The sequence below is a fragment of the Capsaspora owczarzaki genome (assembly GCF_000151315.2).
Source record: "Capsaspora owczarzaki ATCC 30864 unplaced genomic scaffold supercont2.16, whole genome shotgun sequence".
Taxonomy (NCBI): domain Eukaryota; class Filasterea; order Ministeriida; family Capsasporidae; genus Capsaspora; species Capsaspora owczarzaki.
Genome location: NW_011887307.1, coordinates 206,676 through 223,124, shown reverse-complemented (window position 1 = coordinate 223,124; position 16,449 = coordinate 206,676). Strand labels below are relative to the sequence as shown.

General features: G+C 52.1%; 7 protein-coding genes across 7 annotated transcripts; 4 read left to right on the top strand and 3 right to left on the bottom strand.

Moving 5' to 3' along the window:
- The first annotated feature begins 35 nt into the window (after nt 1-35).
- On the top strand, nt 36-1,843 carry CAOG_07805 (hypothetical protein). Its single transcript, XM_004342829.2, has 4 exons — nt 36-210; nt 1,001-1,248; nt 1,333-1,434; nt 1,535-1,843. The coding sequence occupies exons 1-4, from the start codon at nt 61-63 to the stop codon at nt 1,698-1,700; spliced, it is 666 nt and encodes a 221-aa protein (XP_004342878.1). The 5' UTR covers nt 36-60; the 3' UTR covers nt 1,701-1,843.
- CAOG_07804 (ureidoglycolate hydrolase) lies at nt 1,787-2,859 on the bottom strand. Its single transcript, XM_004342828.2, has 4 exons — nt 2,641-2,859; nt 2,332-2,495; nt 2,074-2,187; nt 1,787-1,987 (listed from the first exon to the last, which is right to left on the bottom strand). The coding sequence occupies exons 1-4, from the start codon at nt 2,820-2,822 to the stop codon at nt 1,899-1,901; spliced, it is 549 nt and encodes a 182-aa protein (XP_004342877.1). The 5' UTR covers nt 2,823-2,859; the 3' UTR covers nt 1,787-1,898.
- A 289-nt stretch (nt 2,860-3,148) lies between these two features.
- On the top strand, nt 3,149-6,095 carry CAOG_07803 (hypothetical protein). The gene is made up of 11 exons (XM_004342827.2): nt 3,149-3,253; nt 3,334-3,417; nt 3,506-3,589; nt 3,671-3,754; nt 3,833-3,916; nt 3,995-4,078; nt 4,155-4,238; nt 4,315-4,398; nt 4,488-4,571; nt 4,652-4,726; nt 4,795-6,095. The coding sequence occupies exons 1-11, from the start codon at nt 3,177-3,179 to the stop codon at nt 5,963-5,965; spliced, it is 1,995 nt and encodes a 664-aa protein (XP_004342876.1). The 5' UTR covers nt 3,149-3,176; the 3' UTR covers nt 5,966-6,095.
- Nucleotides 6,096-6,147: 52 nt separating this feature from the next.
- Nucleotides 6,148-10,638, top strand: CAOG_07802 (DNA-directed RNA polymerase I complex subunit Rpa2). Its single transcript, XM_004342826.2, has 5 exons — nt 6,148-6,297; nt 7,018-8,916; nt 9,053-10,084; nt 10,186-10,302; nt 10,400-10,638. Exons 1-5 carry the CDS (start codon nt 6,166-6,168, stop codon nt 10,598-10,600), a joined length of 3,381 nt encoding a protein of 1,126 aa, XP_004342875.1. The 5' UTR covers nt 6,148-6,165; the 3' UTR covers nt 10,601-10,638.
- Nucleotides 10,639-10,698: 60 nt separating this feature from the next.
- CAOG_07801 (folate carrier protein Flx1) lies at nt 10,699-12,633 on the bottom strand. Its single transcript, XM_004342825.2, has 7 exons — nt 12,223-12,633; nt 11,810-12,052; nt 11,558-11,662; nt 11,314-11,480; nt 11,105-11,197; nt 10,954-11,018; nt 10,699-10,875 (listed from the first exon to the last, which is right to left on the bottom strand). Exons 1-7 carry the CDS (start codon nt 12,488-12,490, stop codon nt 10,746-10,748), a joined length of 1,071 nt encoding a protein of 356 aa, XP_004342874.2. The 5' UTR covers nt 12,491-12,633; the 3' UTR covers nt 10,699-10,745.
- A 495-nt stretch (nt 12,634-13,128) lies between these two features.
- On the top strand, nt 13,129-15,723 carry CAOG_07800 (iron/zinc purple acid phosphatase-like protein). The gene is made up of 6 exons (XM_004342824.2): nt 13,129-13,447; nt 14,090-14,220; nt 14,307-14,493; nt 14,596-14,788; nt 14,915-15,101; nt 15,237-15,723. Exons 1-6 carry the CDS (start codon nt 13,175-13,177, stop codon nt 15,541-15,543), a joined length of 1,278 nt encoding a protein of 425 aa, XP_004342873.1. The 5' UTR covers nt 13,129-13,174; the 3' UTR covers nt 15,544-15,723.
- Nucleotides 15,724-15,743: 20 nt separating this feature from the next.
- On the bottom strand, nt 15,744-16,367 carry CAOG_07799 (hypothetical protein; the record flags this gene model as incomplete). The annotated part of the gene is made up of 2 exons (XM_004342823.1): nt 15,744-15,881; nt 15,927-16,367. 2 exons carry the CDS (start codon nt 16,365-16,367, stop codon nt 15,744-15,746), a joined length of 579 nt encoding a protein of 192 aa, XP_004342872.1.
- Nucleotides 16,368-16,449: the final 82 nt, after the last annotated feature.

Here is a 16,449-nt window from a genome sequence, read left to right as displayed (position 1 = left end):
ATTTTCCCCATTCTCACTTGGTTTTTTCTCAGTCTATTATTTCCATCTTCTCAGAAAAAAATGTCGTTGATGGATGCTGTTGAATCGCCAAACCTGAGCGCGCCGGTCATCACTGGCGGCGTCTCCAACTCGTCCGGCCTCGATCAGGACGCCCAGCAGCTCGGCCAGGAGCTCACCTGCCCCAACGTTGTCTACGGCTGCCCCTTCCGCGTAAGCACCCCGACGACTGGCCTGACCTGACCGAGCAAAAGGGAGGCGGGGGGACGTAGAAGGGAGAGGTGGCAGCTGTTCCTCTGCAAAGCCGTCGGTTTCTCGCGCTGGTCCCGCAGCCTCGTCGTTTCTCTCAATGTGGAGACCACGAGCAAAGCAACGCGTCTGCGACCTTGTCAATGAGTGAACACCGTCTGATCCGCGCGCGTTTCGAGTCATCGCGAGTCGAGCGAAAGGGCAGCTGACGCCTTATTCTATTGCGAACAATTTTTCGTTTTTTTTCTCTTTTCGTTTCCTTTCGCGCTTTGGGCCGTCGGTTTTATGGCTGATGCGAGTGAATTCTGGGCTAATGAATGGAGTGAAATGTGTTGGCGTTGTTGATGTTCCAACAACTGTGCAGGAATTGAAAGAAAAAGAACCGACAAACAACAAACGAGAAAAGCAGAACAAACCAAAAAAAAAAAAAAAGAAAAAAAAAAAAAGAAAAAAAAAAAAAAAGACGCAGTTTTTGGTTTTTGGCTTTTCGTCATGTTCGCTTTCAATGAAAATAAACCAACGTCAGAAAAGGATGGAAAAAAAAAGTTGGGAAAACAAAAACCAACGCGAGCTAAATGTTGAACGATGAAAAAGGATTTTGGGAACGAACGAATACGAAGGAATCAATGATACAGAGCAAGAGTGATTTGTGTTTTGACTCGGCGTTCTGAGATACTGGGAAAAAATGCTCAGATTTGTTGATCGACCCGGAAAAAAAACGAAACTCACAAAAAACCCTGCTCCTCTTTTGCAGTCACTCGCGCCGGCCATGGACGAGCACCTCCACTTCCATTGCGAAAAGCAGCAGCTCAAGGAGTACATTCTCGAAAAGGAAGCAGAGGTCGTCCGCCTGCGAAACGAGCTCCACATCAAGGAGGCAGAGCTGGGTAACCTGCGCAGCGCACTCGGCGAGCCTCGAACTGGCTCCAAGCTGCAGGAAGGTTTTGCAAAGGTCAAGACCGAGTTCAACGAGGTTGTCGAGAACATTAAGAACTCTGAAGCGTACGTTCTGTGTTTTGTTGAGCAGGAGATGCGTGGTATTGGCAACTGCAAGAATCTCCTCATTCCAATCTGTTTCAACCACAGGCTTGCCATTTCCAAGCAAAAATCCGCTCAAGCCGGCCAAAAGATTCGTGACGCCTTTGCCAGCTTTACCGCCGCAGCAAGCAAGAGCATTGACGATTTCAAGTGAGTGATCTCTCTATTGCGGGAACCTGTTCTTCTTGTGATGGTTGTTGCAGAAGTGTCGCTTGGATTGTTTTGTATCTCACGTGCGAGAGCGAATCAGGGAATCAAACACGTACAACTCGGTCGCCGATGGCGCTCGCCGTGCCAGCATGAAGGTCAAGGAAAGCGTTCGCCGCACCTCTGCATCGACATCGGAAGCTGCCACGCCATCGACATCGCAGGAAGCGCCCATCCCGGACGCTGAGCAGCCACCGCAGTCTCAATAACAACCTGCATTGCGCTGCATACCTCATTTTGTTTATTTCTTGTTGGTTGGTGCATGTTGACTCTGTTTACACATGAATTGGAAATCAAGCACTTTTGCTTTGTTGGATTCGTGCAATCGCCGAATTTCGGTTGGAGGCGGGGGAGAAACGGCAAATGTATGATTCGAACAAGCAAGGATCACGACTGGGTTTTGAATTCTATTCAGTATGAATCATGATGGACGGCTCGATGTCGACAACATGGCAATCATCCGAAGTGTTGTCTTCATGAACCAACACGGCAAAATCTGCCCAAAAAAACAAAGAGCGCGCGACGCGTGAGTTTCGCTCTACAAATCAGAGATACTCAGCACATGCTGCATTCCACGGTTACCTGTTGCATAATCCAGTGCTACCATTGGATGATGCCAGCAGCCTGCATCATAACTAATTCCTTGCGTGTTGGTGGCGATGAAAGCGGCCAACGTTGTCAAGTCCGGCCTGTCGTCTGCAGCAGCATTGCCAATGACAAGGCAGTACAGCAAACAGAGTGAAACACACACACGCATTCTACAACACTCCAGATTGTGCAGATCACGCACAAATCCAAATCTCACTAAAAAACTCAGAAATGACACAAAAAAAACCTTACCAGCGCCGTTGCGCGCGACAATGACCAAGTAGCGCTTTGATTCAGCGGACATTGGAATGAATGCTTGGGTCGAGTACAAGTGTCGCTCAATGAGCTTCATCTCGAACGGCATTGCTCGTGGAATGGATCGAAACACGCACATATTCGCCTTTGCTGAATCTGGCCTACAAAACCCGAGCAACAACAGAAAGGGGTCAGACCTCGGGTTTTTACGTGAGTGGCATATTCCTGGCACTTTAACAAGGCATGAATCGTGAATACGCAAAAAACGACGGCGGCGTTGGTCATCGTGGATGATGATGGATTCACCTGAGATTGTCAACTCTCGCGACGTAGTTGATGCGGGTCGCGGTGCCCTGGTTGGCCGAGACGCCGCTCGTGCTTGGGTTGGACGGCACAGCAATCACTTGGCCGTACGGCGCAAACCCTTCTGGCGTCAGCGGCTGCGTCTGCAGCGTCGGAACCAGCGCTCGAACAGACCCGATCGACATAAGGGTCAAACAGCTGAGATTGACGGGTCGAAAATTATCAAAGAAACGACTGCGTATCAGAGTCAGATTGATTTGCAAGTCATAATGGTATCATCAATATATGTACGAGAGCGAGTGTTGTCATCGGTCGAGTTACGGGGTGGAGGGGAGGAAGAGGAACGGTATTTCGAATCTGTGCATTGAAGGCACTGTTGGTTGGTGCTGAGCATTGGAAACGAGGCAACGCAAAATCAATCCATCTCATGTTGGTGAGAGTCTATGTTTGAACGTAGTTTTCTTGGAATGGCTTTGTGCTGTGTGAGTGGACAGTCTTCTTGTTTGTTTAGCTGTGTTTGAATTCGAAGATCTTTCAAAATGCTGTCTTATCAGAATATGAATCAGAGACAGCGCCAGTTGTATGATCAAGTCAAGAATGAGAGTGGAGGGCTCAGGTAAGAGAGAAGCCCGAGTTGATTGGAACACAGGTGTTGACAGCGCGAGTGTGTGTGCTGACGAGAGTGGAGGGGAACAGTCTGGAAAGGAGGCAGATTGGCGATGAAGAAGCGAAGGCGATTGCTGAGGCACTCAAAGTGAACAAGACGCTGACTTATCTCGAGTAAGGCATCTCATTTTCAGTGAAGCATCTGAATGGGCGATCTTAACAGAAAACATAAAGAGTGCTCACTGATGGAGGGGCCCGACAGTCTGCACAACAATCAGATTGGCGATGTTGGAGCGCTCGCTTTCGCTGAGGCACTCAAAGTGAACAAGGCGCTGGCTGAGATCCGGTAAGTCAACTCACTCTTGCTGGTGCATGTGAGTGGGTTATTCAGAAGAGTGCTCACTGATGGGGGGGGGGGGAGAAACAGTCTGTGGGCGAATCAGATTGGCGAAGTTGGAGCGCAGGCGATTGCCAAGGCACTCAAAGCGAACACAACGCTTGGCACGCTCTAGTAAGGCATCGTACTCTTGCTGGTGCATGCGAGTGAGTGATTCAGTAGAGTGCTCACCGATGGAGGGGATGTGGACAGTCTGGGTGAGAATCAGCTTGGCGATGCTGGAGCGCAGGCGATTGCTGAAGCACTTCAAGTAAACACGACGCTGCCCAAGCTCTAGTAAGGCATCTCACTCTTGCTGGTGCATGCGAGTGAGTGATTCAGTAGAGTGCTCACTAATGGAGGGGATGTGGACAGTCTGCGTGAGAATCAGATTGGCGATGTTGGAGCGCAAGCGATCGCTGAGGCACTCAAAGTGAACAAGACGCTGACTACGCTCTCGTAAGGCATCTCACTTTGACTGATACATGAGAGTGGGTGAATCAGAAGAGTGCTCACTGATGGAGGGGATAAATAGTCTGTACCAGAATCAGATTGGCGATGTTGGAGCGCAAGCGATTGCTGAGGCACTCAAAGTGAACAAGACACTGACCGAGCTCAGGTAAGACATCTCTTTTTGACTGTTGCATGAAAGTTGGTGATTCAGAAGAGTGCTCACCGATGGAGGGGATGGACAGTCTGTGGCAGAATCAGATTGGCGATGTTGGAGCGCAAGCGATCGCTGAGGCACTCGAAGTGAACACGACGGTGACGCATCTCGAGTAAGGCACCTCACGTTGACTGATGCATGTGAGTGGGTGATTGCAAGCAGAAGGCATTCAGAGTGCTGACTAATGGTGGGGTCCTACAGGCTGGACCAGAATCATATTGGCGATGTTGGAGCGAACACGATTGCTGCAGCACTCAAAGTGAACAAGACGCTGACTTTGCTTTAGTAAATATTGATCGTTTTAAGATGCTCTGAAAGTCGTTAGACCTCATGCTCCAATCTGACGCTGTAATTGACAACGACAGTTTGTCCCAGAACTTCTTGACCAATACTGGAATTAATGCACTCAGGCAAACTGGCAATATTATTTGTACCTTTAAGTAAGACTTTGCAATCTTATCGAGTTCTTGCATGAAGCAACCGCTCACTTGTCTTGGTGAAAATGTAGTTCCGCTCGTGGTCGTCTCGACCAGCAACGAACCCCATCGCCTGCCGACTTGGCTCAGATTGCAGCTCGTGCAGCAGCAAATGCTCAGTCTCCGCCCTCTGCATCCGAGATTCAGCAGTTGCGCTCCGAACTCGCTGGCAAAGACCAGGATCTTGCTGCCAAGGATCAGGAGCTTGCTGGAAAGGATCAAGAGCTCGCTGCCAAAGACCAGGAGCTGCAACAACTTCGCTCCGATTTGAATTCAGCCCTTGATCGGATCGACGTACTTGAGCGCAACCAAGACGCCAGTGGGTCCTTATCGAACTTTGACGGACCCATCCCACAAGTGCCTCTCGCAACGCTCGTCTCCGCCACGAACAACTTTGCTGCTGATTCTCTGCTCGGCGAAGGAGCGTTTGGTCGCGTGTACGGTGCCAGTTTGCCTGGACCTCGTGTTGCCATCAAAAAGCTATCGGCCGAATCCAAGCAGGGCACGGTCGAATTCAAGTCGGAACTGGACTCTCTTTCGAAATTCCGTCACGCGAACATTATTGCCATTCTGTCGTATGCAGAGGAAGGCGACGAACGATGCCTTGTTTACGAATTCATGCCGAATGGATCGGTTCGCGACCGTCTCGCCCGCAAAAACAACACCCCTCCACTGACATGGACTCAGCGCCACCGCATTGCGGCCGATGTTGCCCGCGGCATGCACTACGTCCAGACAGCCTTCCCTGATCATGCACTGTTCCATCTCGATCTCAAGACGGACAATGTGCTTTTGGATGAGCATTTCAACGCTAAAGTTTCGGACTTTGGTCTCGTCCGTGCTGCCCAACACCTCGATGACAAGAGCTATCTTCGCACGCAGACCGCTCAAGGAACCATTGCTTACATGTGTCCCGAGTTCTTACAAGAAGGCCGCATGACCACCAAGACGGATGTCTACGCCTTTGGCATGATTCTGCTAGAATTGTTGACTGCAGCCAAACCCGGCACTCGGCTGAGAACGGAGGTGCGAAAAGCTGTGAAAAGCCAAAACATCCTTGACAAGGTGGACTCACACCTCAAACCAACCGAGGCAGAGCAGCAGAGCATCAGCGAGATTGTCACCCTCGCGCTCGAGTGTCTTGACGACGATGCCAACGATCGCCCGTCCTTTGGCCAACTCATCGTTCAATTGAATCCTTGATGGAAGGTCTCTTGCATTGGTTTTTTAGGCTTGATCATGCCGAGCAGCCGTCATTCACCATAAACGTCCTTTTCGCACACGTCTAGCATGTTCATCCTGGTTGCTTCTTGGTTTGCTTGTTTGTTCTTCAGTGGACTAGTCGTGCAATTTCTGAGATTTCAACCTCAGTCTTACTTTTTTTTTTTCTTCTCTTTTTTGCAATGGCGACGCATACAATCAATCGGGACACGAGCATCCCTGCCGAACAGTCGCGCACGCTGCAGGACGTCACTCGGCCGCACGTCGACGCGTTCAACTTTATGATCAAGACTGGCCTCGATCTTGCCGTCGCGGTGCGTGACCACACAGACAAAAGGGGATTGAGAGATGGAGTGCATTGAGCATTGAGCATTGAGATTCGCCGCGTTGCGATGAAATGTCGCTTCCCCCCCCCCATCCCGCGGCTGCCCTTGGTCATTCGCATTGCCGAGAACAAGTCCAAGTGATGACCGAGCGAGCGGCCTGGGATTGCTGACTGCCAAATGCAATGCTAGAGGCAATGGGAAAGAAAGGCAAAGAGGGAAAATCCACGTGGAGGCATTGGACAGCCAGAGGAATAAGCCAATGCACGACCGCGTCCGGGGAACCGTTCCGACAACATGGCTCGAATCGATTGCGATGGGCGTGATGAGGCAGCTGGCAAAGCGGCGGGTGGATGGGAGCAAAAGCGCGGGACGGGGCGGAGGGGGCGATGGTGTGTATGGCTGGGGTGAAACGAGGAGAACTTGCCATGTGCAACCCACGACGAGTCAGACGGGGAGCGCTGTGCTCCTACCACGCAGGTTATCAGTCTCAATGAATGCAATATCGAATGAAGGGGGAAGCCGTGGACAGGGTCGGAGGCCTCCAAAACCCTCCACGAGAACCGCGCTGCACATGCTCAATGCAAACCCCACTCATCCCCCTCAAGTCCAACCCCCCCCCCCCGCCATCAATCCTTCACTTGCATTCTGATGTAAAAAAACTCACCATCCATGCATGCATCTTGCCCCCCGGCCTTGACCTTTGAGCAGGACCTCGATCCCAAAATCATCACCGACCGAGATGGACACAAGCTCACCGTGTGGATTGACCAGGCCAAGGTCGGCTACCCGCGCGTACCAGACAACGAGGCGCGACGAAACCCAGCAGTCTTTCCGACAGAGTGCCGCGAGCGCGCATCGACGTACAAGAGCGATCTGCACGTCACGCTGAAGTGGAAGGTCGACGACGGTCCCGTCAACCAGACAGAGCGCAAGCTGGGCCAAATCCCAATCATGGTCAAGTCCCAGCGATGCAACTTGCGCGACCTGTCGCCCACAGAGCTCGTCGCCAACCAGGAGGAGGCCGAGGAGATGGGTGGCTACTTTATCATTAACGGCATCGAGCGCATCATGCGCATGCTCTTGTTGCCTCGTCGCAACTATGTCATGGCGCTCGATCGCCCGTCCTTCCGCAAGCGCGGTCCCGAGTACACCACCTTCGGCACCATGATTCGCTGCACTCGCCTCGACCAGACCAGCCAGACCATCACGGTGCACTTTTTGCAAGACGGCAACTGCATGGTGCGCTTTTCATACCGCAAGAACGAGTATCTCGTCCCCGCCGTTCTGATTCTTAAGGCGCTCGTCACAACCACCGACCAGGAAATCTTTGAGCGCATTGTCGGCAGCAGCAAGCTCGATAGCTTCCTCACAGACCGCGTCGAGCTCATGCTGCGCTCGGCCACCGACATGCACGTCCACAACTCAAAGCAAGCGCGCGTCTTCCTCGGCGAGCGCTTCCGTATTGCGCTCGATGTGCCCGAAGACATGTCGGACGAAGACGTTGGCCGCCTCCTCTTGCGCAAGCTCATGCTCATCCATCTCGACAACGACCAGGACAAGTTTGACCTGCTCGTGTTTATGATTCAAAAGCTCTACAAGGTCGTCAGCGGCGATTGCTGCACCGAGAATGCCGATTCGCCAATGAACCACGAAATTCTCACCTCGGGCCAGCTCTACCTGATGTTCCTCAAAGAAAAGATGGAAGAGTACCTCACTGCGTGCAAGGCCGTCGTGGCGCAAGACTTGCGTCGCAACCCAGAGCAGGTCAGCTTCTCGGCTGGCTCGCAGTACTTTACAAAGTCCCTCAGCAAAAACCCTGTGGACATTGGCCGACGCCTCGAGTACCTGATGGCCACTGGCAACCTCGCCTCCGCCACGGGTCTTGATTTGCAACAAGTCAGCGGCTTCACGGTTGTTGCGGACAAGCTCAACTTTTTGCGCTACCTCTCCCACTTCCGATGCATTCACCGTGGCGCCTTCTTTGCTGAAATGAAAACCACCACTGTGCGCAAGCTGCTGCCCGAAGCGTGGGGCTTTGTCTGCCCCGTGCACACGCCTGACGGCGCTCCTTGCGGTCTGCTCAACCACTTGGCAGCCAAGTGCTTGGTTGTCGACGAGGTTGCCGATGCGTCGCGCGTCCCTGCCATGCTCATCGAGCTCGGCATGGCGCCCATCGACCACAAGATTCATTACCCGTCCGACTACCTGAACGTCCTGCTGGATGGCCGCATCATTGGCAAGCTGGCACCCGAAAATGCAGCGCAAATCACCGCCCACTTCCGCTACCGCAAGGCCCAGGGCCACAAAGACCTCCCGCGCTACATGGAGTCGGCCCTCGTTCTTCCCTCCGAACGCGGCCAATTCCCTGGTCTGTTCATCTTCACCTCGCTTTGCCGCATGGTGCGTCCCGTTCAAAACCTTATTGCCAACACTGTCGAGTATATTGGCTCGTTCGAGCAAGTGTACATGGACATTGCTGTTTTGGAAGCCGATATTGTTCCTGGCGTCACAACGCACCACGAGCTCTCTCCGACCGCCATGCTCTCTGTGAATGCCCTCATGACTCCTTACAGCGACCACAACCAATCACCGCGCAACATGTACCAGGTAAAGCAGCAGGCAGTTTTTTTTTGGTTTGGGTGTTGGTTTTTGTTTTTGCTAGATTGGCGCCAGACTCGTTTTGAAACACGACTCTCATTCATGTTTTTGTTGTCCCCCCCACCCCCACCCCCTCTCAAAACAGTGCCAAATGGGCAAGCAGACCATGGGAACGCCCGCCCACGCCCTCCAGCATCGCTCAGACAACAAACTCTACCGCGTGATGAATCCGCAAGCATCGCTTGTGCGCCCGCAAGGCTACGAAGACTACAAGTGCGACAACTACCCAAGTGGCACCAACGCGGTCATTGCTTTCGTCTCGTACACTGGCTACGATATGGAGGATGCCATGATTATCAACAAGGGCTCGTACGACCGCGGCTTTGGCTATGCCACCATCTACAAGACGCAAATTGTCGATCTCGCCAAGCTCAAGCCCGGCAACCGCGAAAACTCAAAGCCCACCCTGTACTTTGGCACTGTCCGCAACCAGCGCGAAGTCACTGAAAAGCAGGTCGAGGCGGACGGCTTCCCTCCACTCGAGACGGTGCTCAAGAACGGAGCCCCGATCTGCTCGTACGTGGACGAGACGACCAACATGGCACAAGTCGTCAAGTACAAGAGCTCTGAGGAGGGCTACTTGCACGAGATTAAGCTCATTGCCGGGGAAGGCAGCGACCAACGAGCGCAGCGCGCCATCATTCGCTTCCGTCTGCGCCGCAACCCCGTGATTGGCGACAAGTTTGCCTCCCGTCACGGCCAAAAGGGTGTTTGCTCCCAGCTCTGGCCCTCCGAAGGCATGCCCTTCTGCGAGTCTGGCATGGTCCCCGACATTCTGTTCAACCCGCACGGTTTCCCGTCGCGCATGACGATCGGCATGTGGATTGAGACCATGGCTGGCAAGAGCGCCGCCCTTCACGGCGTTGTTCACGACGCGTCTCCGTTCGTCTTCAACGAGAAGAGCCGCGCCGTCGACTACTTTGGCGAGCAGCTGGCCAAGGCCGGATACAACTACTATGGCTCGGAGCGCATGTACAGTGGCGTGACTGGCAAGGAGTTTGACGCTGAAATCTTTATGGGCGTCGTGTACTACCAGCGTCTTCGTCACATGGTTCTCGACAAGTACCAAGTGCGCACGACCGGTCCTGTTCATAATTTGACCCATCAGCCCATCAAGGTTTGTCCCGCTGCGAGCAATTTGCGCGTTGCTTGTTGTTTTTGGGGTTTCTGTTGGAGTATGGAAGACTTATTTGTCGTTTTTTTTTTTGGACTGGACAGGGTCGCAAACGTGCTGGTGGTATTCGCTTTGGTGAGATGGAGCGCGATTCTCTTCTTGCTCACGGCACCGCCTTCCTGCTTCACGACCGTTTGATGAACTGCTCGGATTACTCTTATGTAAGTGTGGGATTGAAGATGGTGGTGCTTTGGTGGCATTTGGAATTCTGGCCAAAAACTCAATCTGACTTCTTCCCCGTCTAAAATCACAACGCAGTCGTACGTGTGCAAGGCGTGCGGCAGTATTTTGTCACCAATGCTCGAGCAAGCAACTCAAATTTCTGGCAAGCGAAACGTCAAGTGTCGGTCGTGCCAGAGCTCCAAGAATGTCGAAATTATCGCTGTGCCATACGTTTTCCGTTACTTGCTATCTGAATTGCTCGCGATGAACATTCGCGTCACACTGGATGTGAAGTAATTTGTGTGTTTTTCCAAATTATACATGGTACTACTCGATTCTTTGTGCTTTTAGCAATCCGCCCTGCTGCCTCAACGTGAGAAATTATGAAGGGTTGCTGTTGGATCAAGAATAGATGTAATACAAGAGAATGCTCAACAAGATGTCACAAATCGCTCCGCTCTCGCAACAATTTGGTCACGTTCTCGTAGACTACAAAGGTGATGCAGGTGGCTGGCGTCACTCGAAGCAAGTTTGGTCCCAACCCTTTGTAGAAGCCCAAAAAGCCTTCGGTGCTGCAACAAACATTGTAGCACAAGAGGTGAGCATAATCAGACGATGGTGCCGCTTCGTTCGATCATTACAAAGCATACCTCCAAACGGTTCGAACCAGAGCTCTGGCGTTAGGATACTGTATTACACCACTATGACCTTGGTTCTGTCAGAGGGTAGAGGGGCGAATCAGAATTCCAACAAACAAAAACAAAACAGACAAAAATCAAAACCACAACCAACAGACCGTACCTGTAACCGTGTACGTGCAAGTTGGAATGGATAGGCGGCTATCGTAGCAAACATCTTGGAAGCAGCAGCCATGACTGTGTACTCCAAAGTGCCCTAATTGAAATCACCAACCCAAAACAACCAAAGTCAACCAACGAGCATCAAGCCATTGTTTCAAATGTTTCCTCCCAACCATCCTCACAAGCTGAGAACCAAGACCGTTCACATACCATTTCATGGCGATGGCTCGCATAGGCCTCGCGCCGAGTGACCCACTTTTTCATCTCTTCGTACGCCATGAATTGGAGCGAGCCGTGCGAAACGCTCAGCAACCCAGGAAGAATCCCTCGATAAAACCCAGCAAGCCCTTCTTGTCGCCAAATCAATCCCAGAGCGTCTGCATGGAAGAGGGCGGCGGCAAATTCAGACACTTTGACCCGACAAAAAGCGCAAACAACAAGGCAGGTCACTTACGTGAAAGACTTCGGTACTGGAGTGGCCCTCCAGCAGATATTGGGCTGCTACACATGCGCGTTTTAACAACCCAGATTGGGTTGGTGAGAATTTGCGTTCCGACACCTGAGAGCAAAACAGAAGACACAAAGATGAATGAAATTCAAGTCAGCAAACAACCGCACCACCCCACGGCATCAGCTTGACAAGAATCAATCTCTTCCTCAGTCAGGAGTCTCTCTGCATTGCAAAACAAAAGTGCTGTCGTCAAACCTGCAGTAACGGCGGCGGCCATGTTCTCAGCTGGTCCGAGCTCCTTCATGTTGAGGAAGGACTGCCACTGCGACTTGGCAATGTTGTAAATGAAAAAGTACAGGCCCCAGGCAGTCGTGGATCCGACCAGGTTTGGCGTCAGACCTCGGTACAGTGCCATTGGGCCTTCGCGGTACTTGATGGACTTGAAAGCATGCCACGACGATCGGTAGCGCTCGCCTCGCTCCTTGGTGCCGTCATGCACTAGTGCATACATGAATAAACGTTAGCCAACATAATTTCCGACATGGCCGGTTCCAATGCAAGTGTAAACATGTCAAACGAGTGAGGTGAGCTGACTCAAATCCGGACGGACGCACTGAGGCTTGCCACGCTTTGGTGTTTCGATGATTATTCATCGCGATTTTCTTTACCTTGCATGCGGATCTTGATGAGATCGAGCGGGTGCAGCAGCGTCGTTGTGACGAGTCCAGCCGCCGCTCCTCCAAGCAGGTGGATGCACGTTGGCGGCTTGCGAGCGGCCTTTGCTCCTGCTCCTGCTGCTGCTCCTGCTGTGGCAGGGTCTGTGCTGGAGTGGCTTGATGAAGTGGTTGTCATGGCCGTGTCGTTGGCTGGGTTCCGTGTGGCTGCGTCCGACCGATCGCTTCCGCTTCCTTCGCCATGTGAGGAAGAAGCGCCCATCGTCGCTCGCAGCTGCTTTCACTGTAGCGGATCCCGAGCAACCACTTTGATTGATTAAAGTGTAGTAATCACAGTTTGTTAGCAAAAGTCGTTCTTTGAGATTTGTCGAAGAAATTGCAGCAAAACTATAAAAGCGAGAGTGAGGATGGAAAACAAAAAAGGAAATTCACAAAAGCAGGCAAAAAACTCAGAACAACAACAACAACAACAACAACAACAACACTACGTAAACCAAACTCAGATCAGATCTACTGTAATGTGCTTTCACCAACAACACGGAACTTGGATCCATTGTGTTCTCACGCCGAGCGAGGACCAGATTGGAATCGTTGTCGGTGTTTGTTCTCAGAACCCGGATGTATTATTCTAATGAGAGCTTCACTACACACCAAGTCAACCAGCAGCGATATATCAAGCAAGCGCGCTGCAGCATACCTGCACAGTGTCGAGGCAGGTCGAAACCCGCTCTTCAACGTTGCTTCTTGTTCGTTTCCCCCCACAAAATCGTACAAGCATCCAGTCCCTTCACCCCCATTTCACCAAGTCATCCATCTGTGGTGCAAGATCTCTCTTCTCCCAATCACTGCACAATCTCGTTGTTGCTCCGGCAAACCAAAGCTGAAGCCAAGCCGAAAGCAGTCCTTTTTTCTTTTTTGTTCCTCCCTTCCTTTCTTCCCATCCATCATGCAGAGCCGCCATTCGGTCGTCGCCCTGCTGGTCCTTCTGCTGGGCACCTGCGCTTTGGGCGCCAAGCTCGAGCAAGTGCACATTGCGTTTGGCGACACCCCCAGCGCCATGACTGTGATGGCAGCGAGCGATGCAATGCCCGCCGCAGCGACCGTCCTGTACGGCACGAGCGCCACAGCGTTGAACATGAACCAGCCTGCGTCCGACGTCCGCTTCTTTACTGCCGGCAATGAGCTGGGTCTGCAGTACCACCTCGTCTTTAAGCTTCAGGTAGCAGTTTTTCCCATCGAAAGCGAGATAGAGAGAGAGAGAGAGAGAGAGACAGAGAGAGGGAACAAATTGGAAACGTCTTCCATCTCTTTCCTTCCCAGCTTCCGGCTTCTTCTTCTCCCCCCTTCCCCCTTTCCCAAGCCGCTTCCACACTCGTCCACACTCATTTCTCTTTCCTCTCTCTTCTTTCTGTTTGCCCGTCTTTTGCGTTATTTTCTTCTTCTTCTTCTCTTCTTCTTCTTTTTTTTTTTTTTTTTTTTTTTTCCCGCCAAACTCCTCTTCAATTTGTACCAAATGTCATTTGTTGACGTGTGACTCTGACGTCTTATCGTCATATTTTGGGGCTCATATGTGACATCACTATTATTCATACAACATTGTGTGAGCTTTTATTATGGCTTGATTCGACTTCAAAAATGATTGTACAGGAATGATTCTGTTTAAAATTATTATTATTGTGTGCTTGTTGGTCAAATAGAATGAGGGATTTGCGCCTCGTGCTTTACGCATTCATTCGATTTGAAAACAACGCACACACCCCGCTCACCTCCCCATTCGAATGTTATTGTTGTTGTTGTTGTAATAATTACTGATCTGAAAATAATCGAAAAAAATGCTTGAATGAATCTGTGGTGGTTGCAGAAACTCGTTCCGGATACGCTGTACTTTTACCAAGTCCGCACCGACACGAACGCGACCGCCGTCTTCCACTTTGTGGCGCAGAACGACAATCTCGACCACCCTGCCAACTTCCTCGTCTACGGCGACTTTGGGTGAGCCGCCACTGAACTACAGCCGTTTTTTTCTTTGTTGTTGTGATCAACTGAAAGTTCACTTTGAATGGTCGCTTCACTTGCAGTCTGCCGAAGGGAGGATTCACCCTGCCGCGGTTGGTGGCCGAGACCAAGACGGGCAAGTTCGATGCTGCCATTCATGTCGGCGATTTCGCATACGACATGTTTGACCACAATGGCACTCGCGGCGACAATTTCATGAACCAAGTTCAGCAGTATGCTGCTTACCTGCCCCTCATGACTGCCGTTGGCGTAAGTTCACCGCCAGGATGATGCAATGACCGTTCTCGCTTCAAAACAGCAGGTGGTTGTGCCCATCTCATCGTTCTATCCTTGCGTTTGGCCAACAATTAGAACCACGAGACTGCGTTCAACTTTAGCCATTACCGCAACCGCTTTGCCATGCCCGGCAATGGCGCTGCGTCCGACAACATGTACTTTAGCTGGGACATGGGCCGCGCTCACTTTATCGCCTATTCCTCCGAGGTCTTCTTCACCAACGGCCCTGTGCAAGACCAGTACAACTTTTTGAAGCAAGATCTGATTGGTAAACCAGCATTGGGCAGAGTATTGGGCAGAGTATTGTGCCGCAGAAACATCTGCTCTCGAGGGTTGTTGCATTGGATTTCTGGAAAACTCACTCCTCCTTGCTCCTTTTGACTTGCCTCTGCAGCCGCCAACGCCAACCGCGCTGAACGCCCTTGGATTATTGCCTACGGTCACCAGCCCTTCTACTGCTCAAACCTTGATCACGATGACTGCACAACCTCTCGCTCGGTCGTTCGTGCTGGCCTCGAGGATCTCTTCTTTGAGTACGGCGTTGATCTGGTCATCGAGGCTCACGAGCACTCGTATGAACGGTACGTCAGCGATGGGTATTCGGTGTTGTGTGTGCTTGTTGTTGTCGTTGTTGTTGTTGTTGTTGTTGTCGTTGTCGTCTTTGTTGTGTGCAAAAACTCACCCTGACCACACACCATCTCATTGCACCTCTGCAGCCTTTGGCCCGTCTACAACGAGACCGTCACCCAGCACGACTACATCAACCCGCGCGCCCCGGTTCACATCATCGCTGGTGTCGCCGGCTGCAACGAGGGCGAGACGACGTGCATCAACCCCATCCTTGGCTCCAAGGGCCCGTGGTCTGCCTTCCGCACCGCGTTCTTGGGCGCATATGGCTACGGTCGTCTCGAAATCACCAATTCGACCCACCTGCACTGGGAGCAGGTGCTTGACATTACTCGCACCGATCTCGACCAGATGGTTATTGTTCAAGAAAACCACGGCCCGTACAAGCCCTTGTAAAAGGGTGTTGAAAGCCTGGATTTTAGGGTGTACACGAAAACCTTGACCAACCGACTTTCCCGTGTGTAGTGGTGGAAGGAAAAAATGCGTGCTGTGCACTTTGTTCCAACAAAGTAGAATGATGATTGTTTATGATTGAAACGAAGGGCGCTTGTTCAAAACCACAACCCACAACCCCCTACTACTGCTTCCATCATGTGCTACAACCGAGATGGCTGGACTGAGGGGGATCGAGCACCTGCACTGCTTTGCAGCTTGGAAAGTCGGTCTCGCGCAATGTCCAGCATGGCGCGCATCCCAGTCGCCACCTCAGCCTCGCGCGTGGACGATGCCAACCGCTGTCGGAATTCAGGCAACAGTGCAGCGCGCGTCCGTCCATTCACAAAGATGACAAACTTGAATCCGTACTTGGCTTCGTACGCAACGTTGAGCTGAGCGAGCTCGGCGAGTGTCCGTTCATCGATGGCTGGACTCGCTGCGCCGCCGCATCCACTCGCGTTGACGGTAGTTCCTACGACAGCAGGGACGCCCTGTTCGCGCTTGGACAGCGCCGAGAGCGATGCCGTTGGCGCGCCAATCCGCGGATGGGCGTTCAGAATGTCAATCTTCTCGTCGTCGGACAGCGCGTCTGTGCCTGTCGCCGCAGCAAGAATCGAGTGTGCAGCGTCAATCAGCGCCTCGTACGACGCGAACGGCCGCTTGGCGAACAGCCGCGCAGTGAGTGCTCGGGTCGACTCGAACAGGACGCTGGTCGCCTCGAGCAGCTCCTCTGGCCGCGTCATTGCGTTGACTTGCTCGATCGATGGAAGCACGCTGGCTGACATGAGATGGGATGGTACAAGAATACGTGTGAATGATTGATCGACAAAAACAGGCGGGCTCGGGGTTGAGGTCGGGTTTTGTGGG